The sequence below is a fragment of the Argopecten irradians genome, chromosome 13 (genome assembly GCF_041381155.1).
Source record: "Argopecten irradians isolate NY chromosome 13, Ai_NY, whole genome shotgun sequence".
Classification (NCBI taxonomy): domain Eukaryota; kingdom Metazoa; phylum Mollusca; class Bivalvia; order Pectinida; family Pectinidae; genus Argopecten; species Argopecten irradians.
Window position 1 is genome coordinate 8,421,764 of NC_091146.1, and position 27,748 is coordinate 8,449,511.

The window sequence follows — 27,748 nt, forward strand, 5'->3', positions numbered from 1 at the left end:
AATATATATATGACACTAGACTAATATAGGTATGACACTAGACTAACATAGATATGACACTAGACTAATATAGATATGACACTAGACTAATATAGATTATGACACTAGACTAATATTTATATGACACTAGACTAATATAGATATGACACTAGACTTATATAGATATGACACTAGACTAACATAGATATGACACTAGACGAATATAGATATGACACTAGACTTATATAGATATGACACTAGACTAATATAGGTATGACACTAGACTAACATAGCTATGGCACTATACTAATATTGATATGACACTAGACTAATATATATATGACACTAGACTAATATAGGTATGACACTAGACTAACATAGATATGACACTAGACTAATATAGATATGATACTAGACTAATATAGATATGATACTAGACTAATATAGATATGATACTAGACTAATATAGCTTATGATACTAGACTAATATAGATATGATACTAGACTAATATAGATATGATACTAGACTAATATAGATTATGACACTAGAGTATCATAGCTTATGACACTAGAATGATATGGAAATAAGGACTAGAGTAAAATCATTACACTAGTGTATTATAAATACCAATTTTTAAAAGTGAGTCGCAGACATAGAACACTTTAGGAACAAGCAGCAATAACATGTTAGATTTAAAACAAAACTGTCTTAAAAATCGCTGCGTTGCCATAGGTAACCCTGCGTGGTATAATAATCATTTCATGACAGGATGGCCTCTAGCTCTGTGTATACATGGATGTCGCCCAGGGCATAAGTTATTCGTATAAAACGATCTAGCATCATTACATGAATTTTAAATCCAATATAACTCCATTTTGCTATAAGATAATTATCGTAAAAAATAGCCATATAATTATAGAATGACGAATAGTACTTATTATATATAGCAGGCAAAATAAAACGTTATTATATGAATAAAACTGGACTTTGTGTTGAAGTTAAATGTAGGACGTAAGCTGCTAGAGCTACTGTTAATATGACCATAGACTGGGACCTTCGCGCGTATGAATATTTTGTTTACCTGTACGTCTCTGTGACGGCTCTGTTGTAAATCCTGAATGATTCGTCAGCTTTACTAACGGAATTAAAAAATCGTTAATTCATTTGTTGTTTTACTGCGTTTTCAAAGTCTCAGCTGTTTAGAAAACATTAGAAGGTAAGAAATGTCAATGAACCTTAACATGTTACGCAAACATGTTAACATCTAGAAGAAGAAAAAACCTCCTCTTCCTGTCTTTACAATATTCACATTAAGTAAGCTATATAACACGAAAAGCATTCGAGCTATTGGTATATGTCCAGCTTGATCAACTTAATACTATTTAACGTTTATTTCATATTTAGTTCTGTATTCTATTTTCTGATAGAAAAATCACTTAACCTGATTAATCAATTAAACAACGACGTATTTTGTCACATCATTAACATATGGTTCAGTTTTAACCTCAATATGGAAAGATTCATTTTTCAAAGTATAACATGCACTTTTATTAAACCTACCAATCCTGGAGCAAAGAATCAAGTTTACTAAATAAAATCATCTGTTTATAACAGGTGTAAAATAATTATTAATGTATTTGTAAAATTAAAACAAAACTTAGTCAAATATAGTGAATCTTATAATTATACTTTGTCTTTTATTTTTATCATATCTATTTTATACATTATGTCTACATTTTTTTCCATGAGATAGGTAAGCTGACAATGCCAGATGCCTTTACGACATGGTTTGTGTACAAAACATGCGGAGACCTTGGACATAAGTATTGTGTTTCGGAATGATCCTGTCAGACCAAACATCGGACTAGAGTGTCAGGAAGTTTAGTCTTACTGCATTTCCAATTATACAGGTGAGTTATTGCTTATTTAGAATTTATTTGATCTCACCAAGTGCATACTATAATATTAAGCAGAGATATTCAGCCATATGCAATTTATATTGTCCGCAGCTAAATTGTACAGCTTCGTTTGATAATTGTACAGGAATATTGACTAGCGTGACATATGTTCGTTTGATAATTGTACAGGAATATTGACTAGCGTGACATATGTTCGTTGATAATTGTACAGGAATATTGACTAGCGTGACATATGTTCGTTGATAATTGTACAGGGATATTGACTAGCGTGACATATGTTCGTTGATATCAAATGCATGAAGATATATTTTGTAGATTTCTGTGTTTTATACTATTATATATTTCTTATTTATGAATAAACGTGAATAATTTTTTAGATATAACAGTAACACTCCAATGGATAAGCCAATGTGTGTACACCTATTACTTGTACCATACTTCGAAAACATAAACATAACATATACAGAAAGACTCGAAATTGTAAACCTCCCATCGCTGTCGAATAGAAGGACTAGAGGGAATATGATTAATTTATACGGAATAACAAATTACATCTATGATAAAGACGGACGTACTTTCTTAACACTATGGAAAAATGTTGCAACTAAATATAGTAACAGAGGAATTACAAGACATGATATCCCCACGGCAACCCAAAACACTATTACAGTAATTATTATGGGACAATAACTAATTCCAACCGCGTGGACAAAAAAAATGTCAAATTTTCGAGGCGATCTATCCCTTTATCGTGTGTCTAGATAAAGGGGCATATTGCCTCGAAAATTTGACATTTTTTGTCCACATGGTTGGAATTACTTATTTGTCCCATAATGGTAGTGAGTAATTCGTATCCTACAAACTGTTTGACAGGATCCCGTGCCACATGGAAAATCTTATTAAAAGATTACTTGTTTGACCCCTGTTATTATTATTATCAACTTTATTGTAATAATAACACAATACGAACAGTGAAGCTGTGGAACAATTTACCTGAAGATATTGTTTCAGTACCCAAAATAATCTGCTTTAAAATCGGCTGGATCATACTATAAGGCTACTATAACCAAAATCTGAACTTAACCATATGAGCTATAAATGTATTCAAAAGTTACTATACTGTGTACTGGCAAATATCTAAATAAAATATTCCATTTTATTTTACAAAAGAAATATTCAAGTTCATTATTATTATTCAGTTTCACTAAGACAATAACCTTTCATATCTTTTTATGCACGTTTTTCACTGATGATACCTGTACAGAAGGTCAGTATTAGAAGTTGCGTAACAAACAACAGCGTCATTTGTTTAGCCTTATTGACTGGTGATGTAAATATTGGGTTATATAAGTAAGTGTTTAAGTATGTCATTGAGCTTAACGTCCTACCACCAGCAGTCGCGCTTTATCACCCTACTTAGCTTAATATGTGTATAAATTGTCCCAAGTGGAGTAGTTTTTTTTGTATTTTATTTAATTTCAGTTTTTCTATATATTCTACTTCTGCAATAATAAATTATTTCTGTATGAAGGATTAAAAGACTTTATTACCATAAATACATTTTGCTGTTGTTATACTAAAATCAATGTTAAAATTAAGATATATAGTCAAAGAGAAAAGCAAACAGCATTGTTTCTTGGAACCTCGTCGATATGTAATCGGGTAGAGGACAAACTGACCTTTTCTAACTGGTCAAGTTTATTTGATCACGTGGATACAGGTCATAAACTAGAGCTAAACACCAACGATGCTTTCATAATACACGTGTACACGTGATATGTTCCGATTTAAATGACCTCCACCTTTCAAAACAATCTGGCTTACAATACTGTTACCGTTCTCAGATAAATCACTCCGTTTCTCTCACGTCACGTCTCGTGACGTCACAGCGTCAACAAAATTACTGTTTTCTAGGTACAATTTTAACTATTCCTTTCGGTTACTAGGCTGGATTTACTTTAAAAGATACAAACAACGGGACTTGAATTTAAAATATCACACAATGTTCATGAATGGAAAATTTATTTGCAGTCACGTTTTTTTCCGAATTTATTTCAAAATGGCGGAACATGATAGTAGTAAAATTGCAATAAAACGTTGAGGTATAAGAGAAAAATTTCTTACGTGGACATGAAGGAAAGTGATGTTCTTCCTTCGGGATCACAAAATGTTGTAAAACCCTCGGCAAGCCTCGGGTTTTACTACATTTTGTGACCCTCGGCAAGCCTCGGGTTTTACTACATTTTGTGACCCTCGGCAAGCCTCGGGTTTTACTACATTTTGTGACCATCGGCAAGCCCCGGGTTTTACAACATTTTGTGAACTTCGGGTAGAATATCCCTATCCTTCATATCCACGTATGAAAGAGTTCTATATCAGTATACCTTTGTTACGTCATTGTTTATAAGAGTGACTCTTTCGTCGTTAGTGACCATAACGTTAACGCTGTCCTTATAGTTGATGCCAGTGGTTTCCGTAATGCAATGTCAATACGTAAGAATATGCACATTGAATTAAACTGACAGACAAACGCAAAACGCACCCAACAGTCCAATAACTGAACAATTCATTAGTACATTGTAATACAAAATACAATCCGTTAATAAAATACCATACTCATAGATTGTGAAAGAGGAGAATTTACGCTGATGACGCGAACGTTTTTAGCATGATGATAGCAACGTCGCAAAATATCTACACATACAAAACGCGAAATTAGAATATTACGAAAATAGTCACGTGGACAGTAGTAAAGCCACTAACGTGCCCGAATGGTCCATATACACAATAATATGACCATTTTCGTTGTATAACCGCATTCTTATCATGCTACGCTGTTGCTGTATTGCATGTTGAATGGATGACCTCATACAACAAAAAGATCAGATAAGCGCTTGAGAATGACAGGAAATATCATAATGTTGACCATTGAAGTCAAGCGTTACTCCCACGCTGACACGAGCACACGTGAATGGCACATGTTGACATATTCGGTCTCAATGACCTGCTCATGATAAATCTGATGGTGAATTGTTATAAAATAGTGCCAGATATTGTCAATAAGGAACGTGAGATGTAAGGGAAGAAGTTATAAAACTGTTCCAGATACAGATAATGATATACCACTGTGGACATAAAGTGATAACGGAACATGTATCGGACAGGCCCCACGTGGATATACAGTCGTACGAGTCTACAGGTAAATCATATCATCACTATAGAACGATGTGTAAACATTATAATGGATAATTTATACTACGACTGCGATATATGATGCATACAGTAACTTAAATTTCTTTTACAGTACGTAATAGCATTTAATTAATTCAAACTACTTAATGGTAGATGTTAAGATTTATAACATAATGTCGTGCTGTGTTGTAGACCTTAATACAGATACAAGTAAATTAGTTTATATCATTTGCCATGTCCTTAAGGCATACTGATTACGTAACATAACGTTTGGATTGTAACAAATATTACTAGGTGTTATATATAGAATCTTAAATGCGTGTTCGTTTCTTATGTTATGTAACACACATTTAAGATTCGTTTTATAAATCATTTCAACGTCAAAATGTGTTATAAAAAAAGAATTTATGCAATGCATTATACTTATCATATCCATCGTTCTTTTATCGATCATGTTTTGGTGTTAGAGAGTTAATGCCTGCTATTGTGTTTATATCGTTTGTATGTAACACAGCTGGTATAGTATATTTCATTATAGAACGAATATACTTTTCGGCCGGGTACGAATTGGTCCCTATGTGTCGTAGTGGAGCACTGCCTCCGAAAATCACTCGGGCACAGTTTTCTATACTTTTTGTAGGTTTACAATTATTCTATGCGCATATACATGCATTTACACATTATTTTTGTCCATAACAAACATAACTACTATTCTTAATATCTACCGTACGACTCACAAGACGTCAAATTTCACTATCTTTAGGAAGACCTCCATATGTGTTATTTAAAAAAATGCCTCAATGAGAGTTTGATATTTTATGTGGTTCAGTTTTATTGCCTAGTAGGTTGGCGATATCAAACAAGTACGATAAAATACCAACAAACGTTTTATATTGGTTTGCATAATCCTTACTTTGCTCCATTAGCAGTAATAGGCACCAATTGTAGCTCTGAAGACGACAACATTTTCTGTCTAAAAGTCTTTTGAGCTACAATATTGCAGCTAATTTCATTATAACAATGTTTCCACTCCAATCAAATGAGTCTACAGCAAATTGCGGAAAAGTTTTGTAACATTTTAGAAGTATAAGACAAAGCTAATTTTAATATTCCAAAACCAGTATTCTCAATCACTTCATATATTGACATTTTTTCAAATGAAGCTCAACTCATTCAGATATCCAGTTTGTGGATTGGACACTGTAATTTAACGGGGTCCATATTTCGCGGTCGTTGAATTTCTTAGTTCATCGACTCTTATTATTCTTGACTCCATGCTATTCAATTGTTCGTATGTACTCAATGAACTTCTGAATATATCAATGATGCTGAAATTCTCGGATTTCTTTAAAAAGGCGACTATAACGAATAAACTACACGCAAATAAACCGCTGTACTTTGTGTTCAATGGATGGGTTTGTGGGTTCATCAGTTATGATACTATAAAAAGCACTAAAGATTTAATTGGTTAATTTTAAGCTAAACGTCCTTTTGATTTAACAGCTAAGTACATTTAAGGTATGCCAAGTATACGATGTATTATGCGTGAAGTGGCGATGTGGTTTGAATGACTAGTGCTATGCTAGTTCAAATTATTATGTCTGTATATTGTCTCTCGTATTAAGGACTGTGCAAAAAGAATCGATAAAACAGCAGCATTATTTGTGTTATTAATAAAGCGTGGTTTTTTTCTATTTCTATATACATGTATATAAAGTTGGTAACGACTCAAAGTGTTATCCACCATTGGTAGTTGAAGACGATTTCCCTGCTCTTGGTAAACTTAAGAAACATTTATTTCCATCTGTGTGTTATGTATTAAAAGGATATGTTGAGATTTCAGTACAGTGATAACATATATTGGTAATAGTATGGATTGATATTAATGGTAAATAAATATCGAGATCAAAGTTTATCTCTGTTGTTGAAAACAAGTTTGGTAATGAATCAAATTGACATCTGTTATTGATAATGTAATCATATCAATACATTGGGATAAAAAAATAGAACACTACATGACGTTCATGTCTGTGAGAACATTCGAATAGGTGAATTTGTATAACATCCCAGTAGTCGGACAAAGGTCAGATATTAGAACAATTCCCTTACTGATATTTAGTGGAATGTCGTAAGCCTTACTACGGCTAATGTTTATGATTGCTCACGTACGGAAGAAGAATCGTTCCTGATGTGAACAGCACAACTTAGGTAATGTTGAAATCATTATTTCGTAATTGAAAAAAAAACATAACTGTTGTTCAAGTCATTTATCTGTCTTTGTGACAATCTATGATGGCGTCATGGTTATACGAGCACAAATATATTTGATAGGAAACGGCGTGACTTTACCTCAACAAATAATGACGTCACAATCGATACATACCGACAAGGGTAGATAACTCAATGTTATATACAATGACGAGATTTGCCAAAAATGCAAACTCTTATTAAGTAGATATTGTATAAATATTCGAATAGGTTTGCAATGTTTCTTGTAGATAGTTTTCGTATCTATTAATGCATTATAACAATCGAAGTGGAATTCACTTCGTATGAGTTTTGTATTAATTACCTATCATTAGTCTTCAATCAGGAAATTACTTTTCAGTATGAGGCAAACCGATTACATGTAGTTTGATAATACGATTTTTTTTACTTCGGCAACAGATGGCGATAGTTAGCAAACACGCTATACACTCGTTATTACCGCTACACTTGTATAACATTTAAAACACATACAAAGAGTTTTGTTTCCTGATCAACGCCTACGAAGGATATCTTGATGTAATTTCGTCAATGAACTTATGAATAGACTTTATTACGTCAAACACTCGCATTTGTCTGAAAGGATTACGCAATGCTGCTGTTGATACATAGGACCATAAGGCGATGTAATGCTTAACAAATGTTGTTTATCTACAGTTTTAACGCAAGTTTTAAAATTAATGGACGTTAAGCATCATGCTTGCTGTAAATTTAGTCGTTTTTTAATATATCTGGTCCGCGTGATGACGAGCGCAACACCGATGATAGCAAATGAGACATCGTGTGGGGGAGATATTAGTTAGGCTACAGTATACAATGCAGAGACTGTTTTAACATATACCACAATATGCCAAAAAAAATGTAAACGTGTATATTTTCGTGATTGCTTAATTTTGCGATTTACACTCATATTACTTTCATGGTGTTGCTTTTTTCGCGAGAGAATCACTTTCATAATCTTAACAACAAAGTTTTTACATGTACAAAATATTACATTAGGGGGAAATTATCGCGACCAATCAACATTCGCTTAATTAGCCGTTTACAGTATATAGTCCTTTACTCCCGTAACACATCACTTAGAGGGAAGACCTCCCTTAAATGACTATAGCTATTACTAGGACCTTAGACATTCTAAACAAACCATGCCAAACAGCCTTATTATTTCAGTTAGTCATTTCTATTTTTTTTCGTATAGCCTAATAACTGGAGGTCTCTGACATCAGAGGTAGATAAAAACGCGCTGTGTGCGTTGCGAAATCTTGACAAAATACCAATAGCATAAGACCAAGATATAAACGTGTTATTGGGCTCGGATGGGCATGGCAAAAACCTTGACACAATATACCAATAGCATATGACCAATATATAAACGTGCTATAGAGCTCGGATAGTCATGGCGAAACCTTTACAAAATACAAAAAAAATCATATTATGTAATTCGGTCACAATGATTTGGCATTCCTTTATACACAAATATTCTAAAATAACCTACACTTATGATATTCACTGAGATGACTCAGTTTGTAGGAGTTGGTATATGGATGGGAATTGCTCGTCACACTTTGTAAATCGGAATGATATTGATATGAAGGTCATACACCGTCGGTAGCGTCACTTAATTACTATTAATATGACGCATATTCTCACCACTTAAATCAAGTGGCTATCATAAGTGTAGGTTATTTGACTGGATACGGGATCTAAGCTGTCAAGGGGCAACTGGAATAATGGCATTGCGTCTTTACAGTCTGTCTGTAGGACGCTAAGGCTCATGAACCAACCTATCAGCCGCGTTTACAGAGATGAAGAAATCATGGAATCACAACAGATCATTAAACACTGTATGTTTTATTCCTGGGTTCTTTCTCTCGTCGTTTGGAGAATGAACATCATTTCGGGATAACAATAGCCACAGTATCTATACAACATTAGTGACAATCCTATCAAATAAATCTCGTTGTTTTTATAAGCGTGGGCTCATAGCAACCATGAAGACAATGGAAGATTCTACACAAGGAAAACGACAAGTTATGCACTGCTACAGTTAAGCAAGCAATGCCATTTTTCCAGTTGACCCTTGACAACTTAGATCCCGTATCCAGTCACCTCCGTCTATGTTAATCCATCATTAATGTTTTTATACCGCCTCATACAAGAATCTTGTATTCTTATTGGATAAAACGACGTCACGCGATATACAAGATAAAGTCGTATCAGGTTAGTAGAAGTCGTATCAGGTTTGGACGTTAGAGATGGAGAAAAAATCGTTTGAATGATAGCGCTAAATACCACTTTCAAAGCAAACCGAAATCGGCAACACTTATTTAGGATTATTTAACAAAAATGGACCATGACAACGCATTCGAGTCTTCAATGAGGTGAAAATTGCTTAAGTTTTGAGTCGTTTTGGTTTCCATACACATTGCATTTTGCAGTTACTTCATTAAAAGGTTCTTCGACGGGATAAATTCGTATCGGGCGAGGCGAAGCCGAGCCTGATACATGTTTTTTTAGACCCAATATTTTTCCGTATTAGGTCACTACTTACAAACTGTATAACTAATAGTGGCACTGTGATAAAACACGTGACGTACAATCTGGGGCGGGTATCTATTTATATACATAAGTACTTTCGACCTGACCACTATCTAGGGCTGGTATTTATTTCTGCATGAATACATTTCACTTGACGAAAATTTAGGGCTGGAATCTATCTATACATAAAACCATTCCACTTGACCTCACTCTGACCCTTCCCTAGATATACGGGAGGGTACATTGTATGTTAGAATGTGTCCTTGTTGACCCTTACCGAGATAACATCTTACTCCTAAGATACGGAGGAATTCAAAGCGTGTCAGCCACGTCCAAATTATAAACGACTTTATCATGCTTTGTGTAAGACGTCGTGTATTACCCTAAGATAAAATGACGTCACGTGATGTCCAATATTTAGTCGTATTCGGTAAATATGCTTAATCCGTCAATACGATCACCTGACTCTGTTCGACATCTGACGAAACTTTTTCAAACTTGACCCCGAATTATAATGAAACATCGTTCAGTCCCGCTAAAAAGTGACGTCACAAACACAGAAATGGCGTCATTTTACGAGACCTAAATTCTCGTATGGCGGACACGTCTTTTCCTTCGCTCATGGCAAAGATATGTACATGTAAAGGAAAATGATTCTTTGATGGGTAATTATTATTTTTGAATATGATTATTATTATTTTATTTATTGCTTAGATGATATTACACTGAGCAGAATTACTGGAACGGTTTGTGAAGTCGTATATATATTTCCCGCGATTATGAAAAGGAGCACGCTCTCATTCATTTTAGTGAATTATGAATCTTTTCTTTCGCATCAAAGAAAAGTCTCGCTTCGAGCAAAAGTAAATTCCGGTATTTTGTATTTTGTTCTGAATGTCGTAATAGTTCCAGTACAAACAAATTACACGGTTAGTATCTCACAATACAAGTTTTATTTTGGTGCTAGACACGGTGAGCCGAGATGTCTCGGAAAAGCCTTGTCATCTCCGCTTTCCCAAGTCTTGAACCAAAATAATTCTTGTATTGTAAGGTACTAATCATGTAATATCTATTCTTAACTTAAGTTATAACCATAACAGCGACGTATTGAAATGCATTCGGCTATATGCTTTGGTCACAACCAATCCCTTCTGATTAGGCGTAGATGTACTCCCGGTAGCCGGCCGGACACCAGAGATGGCCGACCGGTGGCCGAGATTATCAGTCAACATCACGGGGATGCTCAAAAAGTTTTAAATCGAAGCTAAAATATATCCAGTATATTTTTTTCATAACCGACCACATATCCTCCACGCATCGTATACGTATCGTTCGATATTCGGCCGGGAATCGAGCGGCAGTCACAAAACTATCTTTCGTTGCCCGTAAGTTTCTCGGGTACTATGTTCAGTGAATGGGCCGCTTTATTGCCACGCAATCAAATGATAATCGGCAGATTAGCATTTATTAGATGACCTGTCGGTATTCACTGCTTCGCCGGCCAAAAAATATTCTCTTGAAACAGACTCCGTAGCATTACCGCACGGACTCCTTTTTGTGTAAATGATGTGTGACAAATCTTTTGACCGGTGTTTTCCGATGTCGAGAAAAATGGTCAAAACCAGCGGTGTAAACTACCCAGTTACTCCCTATCTCTGGGGATAATCAAAAATAAATCGTTGGGTTTAGGCCATTTTCCGACTTCGGACACCACCGGCCAAGAATGTTGAGTCTATCCTGTGTATTTCCGTATTTCTACCACAAAAGTTGGTGTTATTGAACTCTCAGGGTATCCAACAAACGATACAGCTGTTGATTAACAAGTTGTTTATACCAGACGTGGTATATGTTGTGTTCGCCGCTTGACGTCCAAAACTGCTGTTGGAAACCGCATGCGCCCAATCTCTCCCAGGGTTCACTGCGGTCCCCACATTAACCTCTGTCAACGGCTCACGGACTGGCCGTCTATTGACCTCGGGTCACAGAATACTAAGTCATGACGATTGTTTAATACATTGCGTCCCCTTTATATATGACGTCGCAGTTATTGTTTTTGAATCGGTGGACGTCTTATGCAAATTGTGAATATTTAATTGAGGAATGAATTTTATTTTTTGTTGCTTACTGGTGTTTAAACTGCATTTTTATACAGATATTTTAAATGACGGCTGACTTCAATTTGGCGGGAAATGTTATCAATTCAGAAAGAACATAAGATATAGTTTCACAATAACTTTCTCTTTTTTTTCATTACATTTATACAACATTTCTTAAATATTTTATTTTCTGATATATGATTTAAGATTTCCGTAACACTCATTGTATTACATATTTATCAATACAAACAAAATAAGCCTAACCGGATGCGCATTCACACTGCTTGCGGAAGTCAGTGTTTCGGTGTGTGTTTTCTTGCGCGGCAACCTCTGCTTTTACGCAATGTAAACGATTTCCCAGTTGGTACTGTTACATAGCAAAGAGAAAACAGAAATGTAAATTTTTAAAAGTAATTCTAGTGTATCCACAAAATATTATATTATTGTTTAGTTTGATATTGAATGATCAAATGATATAATGTCAAAACTGCCTGTCGTTTACAGGAAAATGATACAAAAGGAAACTTACAATATGGATTAAAGAGTTTGATATGGGTCCGAAATACGTTTTTCAAGAATCTTGAAATTTCGCTGAGCCGTTTACAGAGGTGAAATTGTGGGGACCGCATTGCACCCTGGGAGAGATTGGTATGCGTCGTGGTCGTTGTGTCAAAATACGTGATGTTTTCATGCATGGTGTAAGATTGACCTTAAAAAACATGAGTCTTATTAATCAAAAATGGTGTATTTGTAAAGAAAACTACAGGAAAATAAATTCTACAAACATCCATACAAATCTAACATTTCATTAGGAATTTATGGCTTTGATATCTTGTGTTTATATATGGTCAAAACAGCAAAGTTCCCAAAAAATCCAATATTTTGTCAACTAGGTATCTTTGAGTGACAATAGCTCAAAAACGAACACAAGTACATATGTTTTTTTCTTTCATTTTCTTTTATGGTATGAACTCCTAATTCAAAAAATCTATATGAGAAAAAAAGTTTAATACAAGAAAATTTTGACTTCTCAGAGGAGTTCATCCTTAAGTACTACATCTTGAATTACACTAGTGAGCTTCGTAGATTAAGCGAGTCTGAAGCGGACTTGATCTTGATTATAAATGGCTTCATGATTATCTGGCGGGAAATAGACGGCGCAGTGTCGCGCGAATACATGAAATCCGACATTGAGTTCAATTTTCTGGAAGCAACTATAAAGATTTGAACTCAATTAGACGTTAAATGGGTGTTATTTAACCCTAAATATATTCCCTATTAGAAGAATTTGATATCAATTGCTTCTTTCTCAAACATTGAATTTTGAATACAATGTACTAATTAATGTCTTTCTACTGATGGAAATATTACTACACCTTATTTGCATATTTCGCTAATACACATTACCGTAATTCTATCGGCTAAAAACGAATATGATTGTGGTAGAAACCGGTCACACTTCTCCTGTTTGTTGAATATGGAATTTATTCCATACTCGTATATTATTTTTAAATCGATAGTTTGCGAGAAATGTGAACGATGATAAGGTCAGTCGGTATAGAAGTATTTTTGTAGGCTCATATATCTCTGTATTGATATAGCCTGAATAGATAAGTATTTATAAATCGACAGTATAAGAAGTTAAGATGTATATGTTGACATTGAAAATATATAAGGTGATGTTTTAAATATCACTCCAATACAGGTCAACACAAATAATAAGCTACTTGTGTTGTTATGTTTAGCACTTGTTGTTAAAACACAGCTAATATACTAATGGTTTCTTGCACTTTCAAGTTTTAGTCGATCACTTCTGATTTGTGTTGATTTTGTTGATATGAAAAACAACAGATGCGATTAAAACGCCTTCTCAGCAGATATAATTCCAGAACTCTCTGGATATATCTTAGTGAACTGAGGTGTAGGGAAGGTTCGGGAATAGAAACCCATAGAAAGTCCTTCCGAATTTAAGAGGGTATAAAAAGGCCGTCGGCAAGTGCTGGCGATGTTAGTGCTATTCCGAATCGATGGTCATAAGAAGCCGTTCTTACAGGAACTTATTCATTAAGTGGAAAACAGTTTGTCATTCACGATATCAAGTCTTATATGGCAGTTCTGAAGGTCTAACTGCCTTGGAGATTGTGTTGATCGTTTGAAATTAGGAGAAGTCTTCACTGACAGATAATACGGTAATTACGATATTTTTATAACTTACACGTTTACAACGATTTCGTGCTTATAGCGTTATTTCCATTCCCCGTCAATGTTCCTATAAGATGTTTGCATTATATAAATAACGAACTATGCTTACAACGAAGTTCGTTACAAACGAAAGAGAGCCAATTAGCAAATGAACATTATCAGAAAGAAATGACTTCCTTCCCGATAATTTTATTTGTTTTTTCTCTCAAGGATGCAGTAGGAGCTATTTAAATTTAGATTAAGTGACACCAGTAGATTATTTATTACAAAAAATAGTTTTTCCTAATGCCCTTTTAACCAATATCATTATTGCAGATCATAGTGCGGAACACAAGATTCATAAGAGAGCACAGGTTGGTGAATAGGAAAACTTCTAATTGACATAGTAACAGCAAAACAAAACCTTAAGTTGAATTATAATTTATATTGCAGTGACAAGATCCTTCAACAAAGAGTAAAACAAAATCTTACAATGGGGTTAGAGTCTAGATATATGGAAAGCAATAATGGAATCTCCCGGGGGAACGGAGAGCAGAATCTCAACCAGGACAGTCCAAAACCATCAACGGGGGTGAGTAATGTCAACCAGGACAGTCTAAAACCATCAACGGGGGTGAGTAATGTCAACCAGGACAGTCCAAAACCACCAACGGGGGTAGGTAGTGTCAACCAGGACAGTCCAAAACCATCAACGGGGGTGAGTAATGTCAACAAGGACAGTCTAAAACCATAAACGGGGGTGAGTAGTGTCAACCAGGACAGTCCAAAACCACCAACGGGGGTAGGTAGTGTCAACCAGGACAGTCCAAAACCATCAACGGGGGTGAGTAGTGTCAACCAGGACAGTTCAAAACCATTAACGAGGATAGGTAGTGTCAACCAGGACAGTCCAAAACCATCAACGGGGGTGAGTAGTGTCAACCAGGACAGTCCAAAACCATCAACGGGGGTGAGTAATGTCAACCAGGACAGTTTAAAACCATCAACGGGGGTGAGTAGTGTCAACCAGGACAGTCCAAAACCACCAACGGGGGTAGGTAGTGTCAACCAGGACAGTCCAAAACCATCAACGGGGGTGAGTAGTGTCAACCAGGACAGTCCAAAACCATCAACGGGGGTGAGTAGTGTCAACCAGGACAGTTCAAAACCATTAACGGGGGTAGGTAGTGTCAACCAGGACAGTCCAAAACCATTAACGGTGGTAAGTAGTGTCAACCAGGACAGTCCAAAACCATCAACGAGGATAGGTAGTGTCAACCAGGACAGTCCAAAACCATCAACGAGGATAGGTAGTGTCAACCAGGACAGTCCAAAACCATTAACGGGGGTAAGTAGTGTCAACCAGGACAGTCCAAAACCATCAACGAGGATAGGTAGTGTCAATCAGAACAGTCCAAAACCATCAACGGGGGTGAGTAGTGTCAACCAGGACAGTCCAAAACCATTAACGGGGGTAGGTAGTGTCAACCAGGACAGTCCAAAACCATTAACGGGGGTAGGTAGTGTCAATCAGGACAGTTCAAAACCATTAACGGGGGTAAGTAGTGTCAACCAGGACAGTCCAAAACCATCAACGAGGATAGGTAGTGTCAATCAGAACAGTCCAAAACCATCAACGGGGGTGAGTAGTGTCAACCAGGACAGTCCAAAACCATTAACGGGGGTAGGTAGTGTCAACCAGGACAGTCCAAAACCATTAACGGGGGTAGGTAGTGTCAACCAGGACAGTCCAAAACCATTAACGGGGGTAGGTAGTGTCAACCAGGACAGTCCAAAACCATTAACGGGGGTAGGTAGTGTCAACCAGGACAGTCCAAAACCATTAACGGGGGTAGGTAGTGTCAACCAGGACAGTCCAAAACCATTAACGGGGGTGAGTAGTGTCAACCAGGACAGTCCAAAACCATCAACGAGGATAGGTAGTGTCAATCAGAACAGTCCAAAACCAGCAACGGGGGTGAGTAGTGTCAACCAGGACAGTCCAAAACCATCAACGAGGGTAGGTAGTGTCAATCAGGACAGTCCAAAACCATCAAGGGGGGGTAAGTATTGTTATTGACTTCCGTAATCAGATCCAAATTACCGTGGTGTAAGTTACTAAAAGTAATAAAAAGAAAAGTCGATTTTGTTACAAACCGTGTCAGTAGGTAACAAAGAAAACGATTTTGTTTGTCCTTCAAAAAATATTCCGTCTATGCATATTACAGAGTAAGCTCCCTTGCGGGTAGGTATCGATTGTTACGTCATTATTTTTGAGCGCAATTCACGTCGTTTTCTCCGAAACGTATGACGTTACGCTCGCAAACAAATGACGTCACAATCAATACCTACTCACAAGTGCAGATAACTCTGTAATAGGCAAATTCGGATTAAAAATTTTGATCATGTAGGATTTGTCCAATACAAACAGGGTTAAAACACCTATGTATTTGCGTTGATACTATCACCCCTATATCTATTGCAGAAGGTGACCTGGCGCCTGATATTGTCGGTTTTCGCCGCCGTGATGGGATCGCTCCAGTTCGGGTACAACACTGGTGTCATCAACGCCCCAGAAGGTGTAAGTCATAGGATCCATACAAATGGTCGATCGTCATTTGAATTTTGTTCATGTCATTCTTTTTGCATTATTTTTCTTGATACTTTGAATCGTATTTTTTCATTATTTCGTTCAGGATTCTAGAATGACAATAATATGTGTTGGACTATCTGTATCTTTTTTAAGTTTCAATATCGTCCATCAGATTCATTTACATTAACTTAATGATTGCATACAATATTTTCAAAACAAAACGCTGATTTAGAATGGGTTTTTTTTATTCTTTATCAATAAAATTCTAGAATGGTTTTTTTTATTCTTTATGAATAAAATAATAATAATTAGTACCAGACATTTAATACCATATGATGTATAAATACTACATAACTGTAATCCATAGAGGATCGCACATGAGTGGCTTTTGCCGCTATATTATAATCAATATAGTTTCAATAAATATTTTCCTTTAAAGGTCAATTATAAATAAAACACATTATTCCTTCAAATTAAATTATCCTTTCAAAATAAAATTGCTTAGTAACATTGCTACCCGAATGTAGGTCCTATTCTTGCTGCAAATTAATTTTAAAGATTTTGAAGGGACGTAACTCTTGTTTTCAGAGTTTTAAAGATTTCATGAACCAGACAAATCTACGTCGGACGGGCGAGCCATTAACATCCGGGTCCTTAATCAACACCTACGCCCTCCTCGTGGCTATATTCGCTGTCGGGGGCATGTTGGGAGGTTTGCTTGCAGGATGGTGGGCTGATTACTTCGGAAGGTAACACTTTGCCCTTGACATTTTCATTTTTTTATTATTTTTTATGAAATAAGAATTCAATTTTGCTTGTTACGAGCATTTTCATTGGCTTAAAAATTTACTTTATCAGCCCTTAAAGGAAAAAAATGCGTCGCTGTTTGTGCTTCTGATTGGCTAAGATGACTGCGTAATGATTTCAAAGAAAAAAGAGTCCCAAAATGAATTTTGAATATTGAAGAGATTATCTTAGTAATTTGAATTATAAGGATTTAGTTGAATATATTTTTTTAAGTTATGGAGATATAACACAAAAATCTGAGTGTACTCTCATCATAAACCGCTTCGCGGTTTATTCAGAGTACACTCAGATATTTGTGTTATATCTCCATAACAAAAAAATATATTCAAGTTAATCCTTAACGAGATAAACGCTAACTTGCCAGGTGTTGGTGTGATTGTAATTGTTTCCGGGCTTTATCTTGATTGTTTTGACAGGTAAATCTGATGGCGTACTGATATCGATAGTCTTCCTAGAATCAGGGCTGTTACTGCTGTTTACGTATCAATATACACTTTGTTCTTTCCGTGCCCATTCTTATCATAATGCAACTATATTAATTTCAAGTTCACTTTTATCAATACTTATACAAAATATGTCTTTAAAAAGTTTTTCCACTGCAGATAAGACGTTAGAATTATAATCGATTTCTAAAAGCGACTAAACTTCAAACTTGTATTTTCTCTCCTTCCTAATCGACTTCCTTATTAACGTATCCAACGCATCACATTTGGACGGGCGCCCTCTGTTGTGAGATAGGCTCTAGGTTCTGTCCCCTAACTTAGACACACCACATTAGCTTATAAAAGTGACAGTTTCTACATCTGTTTAACGTTCAGCATTTAATAGATTAACGTCCCATTAACAGTATACAGTTGTTGACTGCGGATGAGGGCAACTGATGATTTGTTGGACCCGAAGCCAACAGTTTGTGTGAGGATCAAAGAGATCATTTGTTGCACGAAAACCAGTTGATAATCTTTTTGTTATACCCCATTGTGACGTCACTCCGGTCCAATAGCACATCTTAACAGTCGATTTTAACAGTTCTCTATTTTATAGAGGTATAACATTAAGTGTTATTGACTTTAAGGACGGCGTCACATGTATGAATATATCTATGTTTTGGGAGGCTGTAACATATTTCTGATAAGCCCAGTCATTCATCCATCCCACTTTGTTTTGATTTTATTCAGAAGAAGGTTTCTGATACAGAATATTCATTCTCTTACTTTGCTGAACAGGAAATACGGAATGCTGATAAACAATGCGTTCGGTATAGGCGCGGCGGCCTTGATGTTCTTCAGTAGAATGGCCTGGTCGTATGAGATGGTGATCGTTGGGAGATTTCTCGTCGGATTCAACTGTGGTGAGACTTACCTAAATATATTATCTGTGACCACATTCAAGTATTTTACATAGACAGGCCACTGGTAACGGTAACGTCAAAAGTTTAAGTCCTTAGTTTCCAATCGTCGGTTGTATTAATGCATTTGAAATCGTGACAAATTTGCATCTAAAGATAGTCAGTGTAAATCACATGAACGGAGAAGCCTATAGCATGAACAGACATGTTAGTTGTATACGTCTTTACCTGATGTTAAAGAGAACATCACACATAGTTTGCACTCTAGATATTTCATCAATCAATTTCCGGGTTTTGTCAGGAAATGTTATACGCTTTCAATATTTCCATCCATTTGCTTGTATAATGCTTTTTTTCTTTATTTCGAATGTAGAATGTATATTACGTTTTTAATGTTAGAAGACACATCATGATCATTTTGTTTATTGTTTCTGTCGTTACATTTCAGGTCTTTATACTGGATTAACTCCCCTTTACTTGTCTGAGATTTCCACCGCTCAGACCCGAGGGGCGCTGGGTGTGATTCATCAGCTAGGCGTCACCATTGGGATCCTTTTGTCACAGATTCTCGGATTTCCGGAAATCTTTGGCAACGACACTTACTGGCATATACTCTTAGGTAAATTAATTAATTGAGCATCAATTCAATAGAGCTCTGATATGTCAGGCGGATTGATTGTGATATTGCACCCTGGTAAAGCAATAAAATGACAAGTTTACACCTGTGTGATTTAATATCAGCTAGAGGACTATGACGCCACATTAATGTTACTTTGCATACATTGGAAAGATTGCACTGTAATACCTACTTCTGATACTGGCCTTAGTTTATATGTGAAAGTTACGTTTGTTTTCTATTATTTAATATTATTTAATATATGGAGATATAACACAAAAATCTGAGCGTACTCTCATCATAAACCGCTTCGCGGTTTATTTAGAGTACACTCAGATTTTTGTGTTATATCTCCATAACATAAAATATCTATTCAAGTTAATCCTTATAAATCAATTAACTACAGATAATCTCTTCAATACTCAAAATTCATTTTGGGACTCTAATGTCTATGAAATCATTACGCCGTCATATCAGCCAATCAGAAGCAACGTCACAAACGGCGACGCCATTTTTTCCTTTATGGGCTGATAAAGTAAATTTTAAGTCAGTGAAAATGCTCGTAACAAGCAAAATTGAATTATATAATTATCACATCAAGCTCGAACATATGCATGTCACACCTACTACGTACAGACATAGCATGGAACTTACAAATTATGATGTTGTAGTCGACCACGTAAAAACAAAGCACTAATAACTATATCGCAGGTCTGTGTGCCGTCCCGTGCGCCCTACAACTACTGACCATGTCCTTCTGTCCGGAGAGTCCGAGGTATCTACTCATATCAAAGGAGAAAGAAGATCACGCCCTCAAAGGTATCCCTGACCTGATTTTTTACCGATTTTGATCTAGACCCCTAAAACGTCTAAAAATGATACATGGGCACTCTGGCGGGTCCATGATTATATAAACTGTAACTAATTATCATATCCCTGTGTCTGGTGGGTCCATAATTATATAAACTGTAACTAATTCTCATATCCCTGTGCTTTTGATTAATAAGTTTTATTTTTCGATTTTTTTTTTATAAATTGATGTAATAGCAATTGCAGTTGAGTCTCTTTAACCCGAGCTTCATTACTTTAAACATTGTTTCATTCCACGTATTATGCCAAAATCCAATTAGCGGTGACGAATGTTTTGTCGACATCACGTTATTGATGTTTCATAGTAAGTCTTATTGTCTGTAGCTAATGTAAATGACTTGAAAAACAAATAGTGTAGTGGTAATTGTCTGTTAAAACTACCTACACAAATAGCGTTGTTTTTGATATCGCTTTATTCATTTTTAGTTTTTTAGTTTTACTTATCTTTCCGTCGACATAATTTCTTCGTTCCATTTTTTCAAGCTCTGGTGACTTTAAGAGGAACATCAGCTGTACACGATGATATAGAGGAAATGAAGAAAGAATTCCTCATGCAACAGTCAGAGGCCAAGGTCAGTATATTATATACAGTTGAATCATCATACTGTAAGCGGAGGACATAAGGGGAATTTACGCTTATTACTCTAACGTCTGTTAGTGTAGAAATTGAATGAATACATGAAATTATGTTGCAAAAGGCTTATATTCATATTTATCGCAAACAACATTAATGTCGCGAAAAACAAATCGCGAAATTAAGCGATTGCGAAATTATCCACGTTGACAGAATCCCACGAATATCGCTTTTACCAAATAGAACAAAATGATGGCTCTCCTTTATGATATTGCGACGAATAAACGTTTGTTTATCTCTGATTCATGCCAGTGCTAATACACTGAAGACCCGGATACCATTACTTTCATTTCTACGATCCTTCTTACATACATATGTATCTCTACCTGATATAAACCTATCTATGCACTATGGTATGAAATTCATTTTTCTAATATAAATGAAACAACTTAAAACATACGTTAAAGATCGATGAATTTATTGAACAACCATTACATTTCATGAATATTCCTTAAATTTCCAAAGGAAAGCTTTATGAATGTTAAGGAAGACTTCCTATCTTAAGATTTTTTCTTAACTTCCGAAATGCTTATCTATAGAGAATTTTAAGTTCAAAAAGTCCTCAAAATAAAGGAATGGTCCTGACACCGGGCCCTGGTTAGTTCAACGCGTTCACTTTAATACGTCTCGTAGCGAGGGTTTTTAATCTCCGGGAATGATAATGCATAAAAATTATATCAAGTACATACATGTATTGTAGAGCGATATAATGCAATGAACAAAGTTGACCAAAAGAAACATTTCTTTTAACAGGTCTCGTTGATACACTTCCTGAAGAAAAAATCGCTGTGGGCGCCACTTCTAATTAGCTTCGTCATGCATCTTTCTCAACAGTTGTCCGGTATTGTCGCCGTAAGTTGTGCATTTCGTCATCTGAAATTGTGAGCTGCGTCATACACGATTTACATATCACGTTGTATATAGGGATATCTCGAGAAATGAGTTGTGTGTCGTTTTTATTACACTTGATTTTGTTGATTATCAAATTCTGAAAAGACACGAGCATTTGACAAAAGTTTGACAAAAATGATAAACAACAGTCATCCATTGGGGAGCTCTGTGTATGTTTGCATGTGCCGTTTATTCCATCACTTAATAAATGGTAAACTAGCTGTTTATCACGATAAAATCTCCTTACCGGTTCAAAGTAAAATCAACCGGAATTTATCTTAGGATTCTTAGGATTTTTTCAAAAGTTATCTGAAATCGTTGCTTCAATGATATAGCACTATAAAATTGGCATAATTACAAGGAAAAATGCATGGATATATTACAGTCTCAGAAGATATACAAATATTCATACACTTACGACACATCGTACACAGGGAAGAAACGTCCTTTCATGACTATAATTATCAAGAGTTCGATCGTTCTACTTTTACTTGTCAGTATAATGTGACCGGGTTGGGATGTGTTAAGTTATGTCTTCAGTACCATGTACCAATGATACAGTGTATTACACTATAAAAAATCGACTATACAAGAAGACACAATATAACTATACCACAATCTCCAAAATTCGCACCACGAACTTCATACACGCTACACACTGCATACATAGGAGACCGTCCTAAGTGACCCCGGGTGTTAATAGGACGTTAATTAATCAACCAAACAAAAGAGTAATACCCAAGTCTACGATTATCCACATATCCCTAGTTTGTTACAGTGTTTAAATCGCCTTTGTGTATTAGACAGATTTTAGAATGGTTCCGTTGATAACATGTGCCCTGAATTGTATCGTTATAATATGGCAATGTACATAATATAACACTACTATATATTTGTTTGTTTGGTTGATTAATTAATGTCCTATTAACAACAATTACTAAAATAACTGTTAATGCTGTTTTACGTTACAGGTATTCTACTACTCATTCAGTTTGTTTAAAAATGTCGGATTATCGGAACAATCAGCTGCCCACGCAACAAGCGGAATCGGCGGTATTATGGTAACCATGACATTGGTGACGATACCTTTAATGGACCGTGTCGGACGACGCACGCTCCACCTTCTGGGGCTAGGAGGAATGTTTGTCTTCAGTATCCTCATTACTGTGTCACTAGCTCTCACTGTAAGTCAAGGTCACACGCAATGTAAAATGTAACATATTTTCTTATTATTACAATGCATACATACCGTTACTAGCTTTGTTGTATGTCAAGGTATTACGCAACCAAATATAACAGCTCCTCTGACTGGGTATTATAATGTATAGAGTTACTAGCTTCATTGTAAGTCAAAGTTATAGGCAACAAATGTAACAGATGGCTTGTTATAATTAGCCCTCAAGGGAGATAATTTAGTGTTGAGCAAGATAATGTCATACATACAGATATATAACAAGGACTGTGATTGGGTATTGTGATGTAAGTAGCTCTCAATGTAAGTTATGGTTATGCTGTGCCATAACTCATAAGTTATCTTCAATCATATGGAACTACGACGAAATACAACATCTGATTTGTCTAGTGTGTTTATACGTTTTATGCTAGCTCTATTAATATGACTATGAGTTGCTGATAGTTACATTAAGTAGAAAGATGCCTTTGTCTACGCATACGGAACGTAATTTTCTGTCTTGTTAAAAAGCACAGACCATTAGTATACTGTTATACAAATCATTGTTATATTGCAGCATATTGTTGTCGGAATACGAACACATTTCCTTTGATTCAATAATTAATATCTTTATACTTCAGCACCTGGCGGAGTGGGTTAAGGTAGCTAACGTGGTTGTCTCCCTTCTTTACGTCGTCTTTTTCGCCATAGGACCAGGTAGGCACAGTTTATCTCCCTTGTAACAGGTACCTAAACATACAGAAATATACGTGTGAGTGGGGTTTGAGCCAGTATCTATTGAAATGATATTTTCAAAGATTAACATTCAAATCATTTTCATGCTCATAACAATTTGAAATGTTTTATATACAAATATTCGGATAAAACAGAAAAAAAATAAGTGAACGAAGAAAATGTGGACTACAACCAATGAAGGCGACATTGCTTGTCATTTTGAATAAATTCAGAAAATTAAGATGTTCAACATCAGTCAATGTAGTGTTTACCAGGGGGAAATACCTTATAAATTCTACCTGAACGTATTTTCTTTATATGAATATCGATTAGTTAGTTATGCTCTTTGACTATGAAAATGTGTTGTGTTGCAGGCTCAATACCCTGGCTGATTGTGGCTGAGCTGTTTTCCCAGGGACCTCGTCCGGCGGCCATCAGTCTGTCCGTCCTCGTTAACTGGGTGGCTAACTTTGCCGTTGGGTACGCCTTCCCGAGCATGCAGGTACGTTCGTTATATAGACCCTCTGGTTATCAAACAACATATTTACGCGGTCCACATTATTCGAACTATCTTTTTACCTATTGGAAACATCAATGTGCCGGACACTTGAAATAAAAGTTTAAAATGGTATGTTTCCTGTTTTAAGCGATTATTATCACAAGACATCATAAATATGTAGTTAACAATTGCAACTCAACGATTTGTACATATGTATTATGATAGAATCATATAAGTGTCGGTTTGTCAGAGGTTTCCGCTAGTAAAACTTATCTATGCAATCGGGTGTTCATTTCACGAGCAATCATCTATGCAGCACAACCAAATATTATTATTTATATTTTATTCCTACAATTGTTTCGCAAGAAATAACACGTGGTTGGGGATTTCTTTGTTCTTTAATAAAACTATAAATGTGCGTTACGCGGCTCATTATTCATGAAATCGATACCTGTTTGAATTTTGCATATGTAACATTTGTAGCTACTCTGTAGCCTCCCCCTGCCTCTTTACATTTCCCACGCATTTTTACTGGATTATTGTCCTAACAAACATCTCTCTTTTTCCAGGAGGGACTTGGTGATTACTCTTTCCTACCCTTCACGGGATGTATCGCAGTTTTCGGAATATTTTTGTTTATATATTTACCGGAAACAAAGAACAGAACATTTGAGGATATTACGTCAGCATGGAGGAAACGCCCTGACTCGGAGTTATCATTGTCTTCCGCCGGAAGTAATGAAGTAGCTAAGGAAGATTCAAATCTGGTTCATTTTTCCGGTGTGAAAAGTCATATCTAATAACCCTGAATGATATATGAAGATTTCAATGAACAATTACCTGTGGACTCTATCTTAACATCGATGCTTGTTTGAAATTCTATTTACAGTAATGATAAACTTGGTTATGTTTGCCTCAACCGGAAATGCTGTTACGTTTATCGTGGATGTAAATACCATGGGATAAGTTACGTTTAAACTGTGGACATCTATGTGTATTGAGAAAAACCCGTACATATTGCATTTTACCAAGGGCCTCATCCCTAACTTCCATTTATATTTGTATTCGTAACATCACAACATCATTTCAAAATCATCCCATCAAAAATCACTTACATGTAGTGGTAGCCATGTAATATACATCAAAGGAGATACTTTCACAATTTTTTATCTCACAAAGGGACATAACCCAATGAAGGGGCCGCGGAGATAGAGTTGTTAAGGTTTACCGGCATATTACCAGAAGCCATGTACTGAGTGCTGTTCGGTAGTTTTTTTCGGGTACTCCGGTACTCCAGCTTTCCTCCACCATCTACAACTACCTCTCATGAATGATACTGTCTGTTGATAGGACATTGTATTAATGAAACCGAATTTACCCAATTAACCGACTCATACTGACTGACTGATAACACATTTCTGCTTTTCCCTCCTAAAAGACGCACAATGGAGATAATACTATGTATAGGACGAATAAGCATGCGCAGCCTTCAATTCATTCCATATGTCAAAAATCGTCCGCACGTCTGCAAGAGCCACGGTTTCACAACTACATTGCTATCACATCATCGGAGTAAACATAAAATAAAACATCATAGAAAATATTTATTCATAATTCGTATGAGTGCAGTCTTTTTGATATTTGTATTAGAATATAAATTTTTGTCATTTTTTTCTTTCTAACATCAATTGACATCGTCGTTCATTAATCATATCATATATTATTACTATTAGCCCGTGTCCGCAGGTCTTTACAGAGATGTATTGAAAAGTTTTGATACACACATGTTAATAGTTGTATATATCATGTTTTGTATAACTTGTAAGTAAAACAACTATAAAGAGTACCATAATGTTACATTTACCATTATGTTTTGTTAGCGATGTTTGCGTTTTAGAACATCTTATATTTTCCTGCGTTGATACACTGCAATAATTCCATTTTATGGAAAAAGGGAATGTATTTGTGATATCTGATTCCAGTGTTGTTGGCTGTATTGTTATGTCGTTTTGTTCTCCAGCAATCCAAAATTATATTGTTTAACATTTTTAACCTTAATTTAATGCAACGGTTGGAGAAAGATGAAGGTCGTTTGGTCATAATTCATGATCAATGACTCGAATGTCGAAACAAATGATCTGACGCGGTAAATCGATAAGATTAAAATATATCAGAGGGAGAACTTACACAGGCATTAAATGTTGCTTGATCCCTTTTGAAATTAATTTAATTGAAACAGAATGCTTCCAGAGGAGAACTTACACAGGCATTAAATGTTGCTTGATCCCTTTTGAAATTAATTTAATTGAAACAGAATGCTGTTAAAATTAAAATATTTGAAGCAATAAATAATCTTTCGATGTGAATACCAGATCGAGAGCTGGAATAATTATCTTTTTTGACACAGTGAAGTATATGTGGTCTGATATCAACAAGGAGATATATGCCTTCTCCATTATTATTTGACTCTTTAATAAAAAAAAACCTATGTTGATTTCCGTTTGTGTTCTCTCCATATATAAAATTAGTATTTGATTATCTAATCAATATAGGGCAAAAAAGTAAGTGTAACAGTCTGGGCAGAATATTGTCGAATTTTCGAGGCGATCTGTCTAATTTGTCAAGACAGAAAAAGAACAAACGAATTACATATTAAGGTCGTTCACGAAAATATATAGCGGCTGACCGAATGGATCATCAAGACAATCGACATTGTCATTATAGTTTATGACGTTATTGTGGGACTAGTATCTCTCGTGGTGATGGAACGTTATCCTTTGTTATATTCCCGCTAAAATGACGTTAGCGCAAGATATCATCGTTTGACGTCATTCCATCCCATTCAGGACATGACATAGTGTTGCTGAACTGCCACGTTCGTGTATGACGTCAGCCATTTGCCATCCAAGAACATCAAAGCTGTATGCAAATTTGTTCTGTGACAAAATGTTGTTTTCAGTTGATGTAGCCGGATTGAAAAATGCATTTTAAGGACGTTCCGAACAGTGATCGAATGCGCCGTACGCTCGGTTCTCCTCGGGTCAAAGAGTGCATTCGGGACTGCACATGAAAACTCTTGTGACTAAGATTATAAAGAAGAGCGATCTATATGTTATCTGTCTGACGATATCTTACCTTTAAACGTTAAAATCAGGATAGTTTAGTCGATAAACGGCGTATTTGTCAATATTGTACTTAGATCGGTTTGCTGAACGCTTGATACCGGGTGAAAATCAAAGTTTGTACGGTAGGCGTCGGATCTAGCTTCGACAAACTAGAAAAATAATGTTGTCAGATGTTTTAATTTGGCTAGGCCAATATAACATGAAGCTACATGCATCTTTTGAGAAGCAAATTACATAACTCATACAAACGGACTGATATAAGCTGATAGGTCTTGTACTGAATAAAATGTG

General features: G+C 35.7%; 1 protein-coding gene across 4 annotated transcripts; it reads left to right on the plus strand.

Annotated features, from left to right (window-relative positions):
- The first annotated feature begins 1,761 nt into the window (after positions 1-1,761).
- On the plus strand, positions 1,762-26,830 carry LOC138306664 (glucose transporter type 1-like). 4 transcript variants are annotated; one of them, XR_011205889.1, is made up of 14 exons: positions 4,762-5,098; positions 14,625-14,763; positions 16,657-16,752; positions 17,353-17,513; positions 18,795-18,919; positions 19,365-19,535; positions 20,244-20,351; positions 20,886-20,974; positions 21,790-21,888; positions 22,899-23,111; positions 23,740-23,815; positions 24,208-24,335; positions 24,902-26,523; positions 26,599-26,830. XR_011205889.1 is itself a non-coding variant. In XM_069247106.1 (13 exons), the coding sequence occupies exons 2-13, from the start codon at positions 14,665-14,667 to the stop codon at positions 25,130-25,132; spliced, it is 1,596 nt and encodes a 531-aa protein (XP_069103207.1). In that variant the 5' UTR covers positions 1,762-1,890; positions 14,625-14,664; the 3' UTR covers positions 25,133-26,830. The 4 variants fall into 4 exon arrangements, 3 of the variants coding, with proteins under 3 accessions (XP_069103207.1, XP_069103206.1, XP_069103208.1); XM_069247106.1 differs by lacking the exon at positions 4,762-5,098 and adding an exon at positions 1,762-1,890 and having other exon boundaries at positions 24,902-26,830; XM_069247105.1 differs by having other exon boundaries at positions 24,902-26,830.
- The last annotated feature ends 918 nt before the right edge of the window (positions 26,831-27,748 follow it).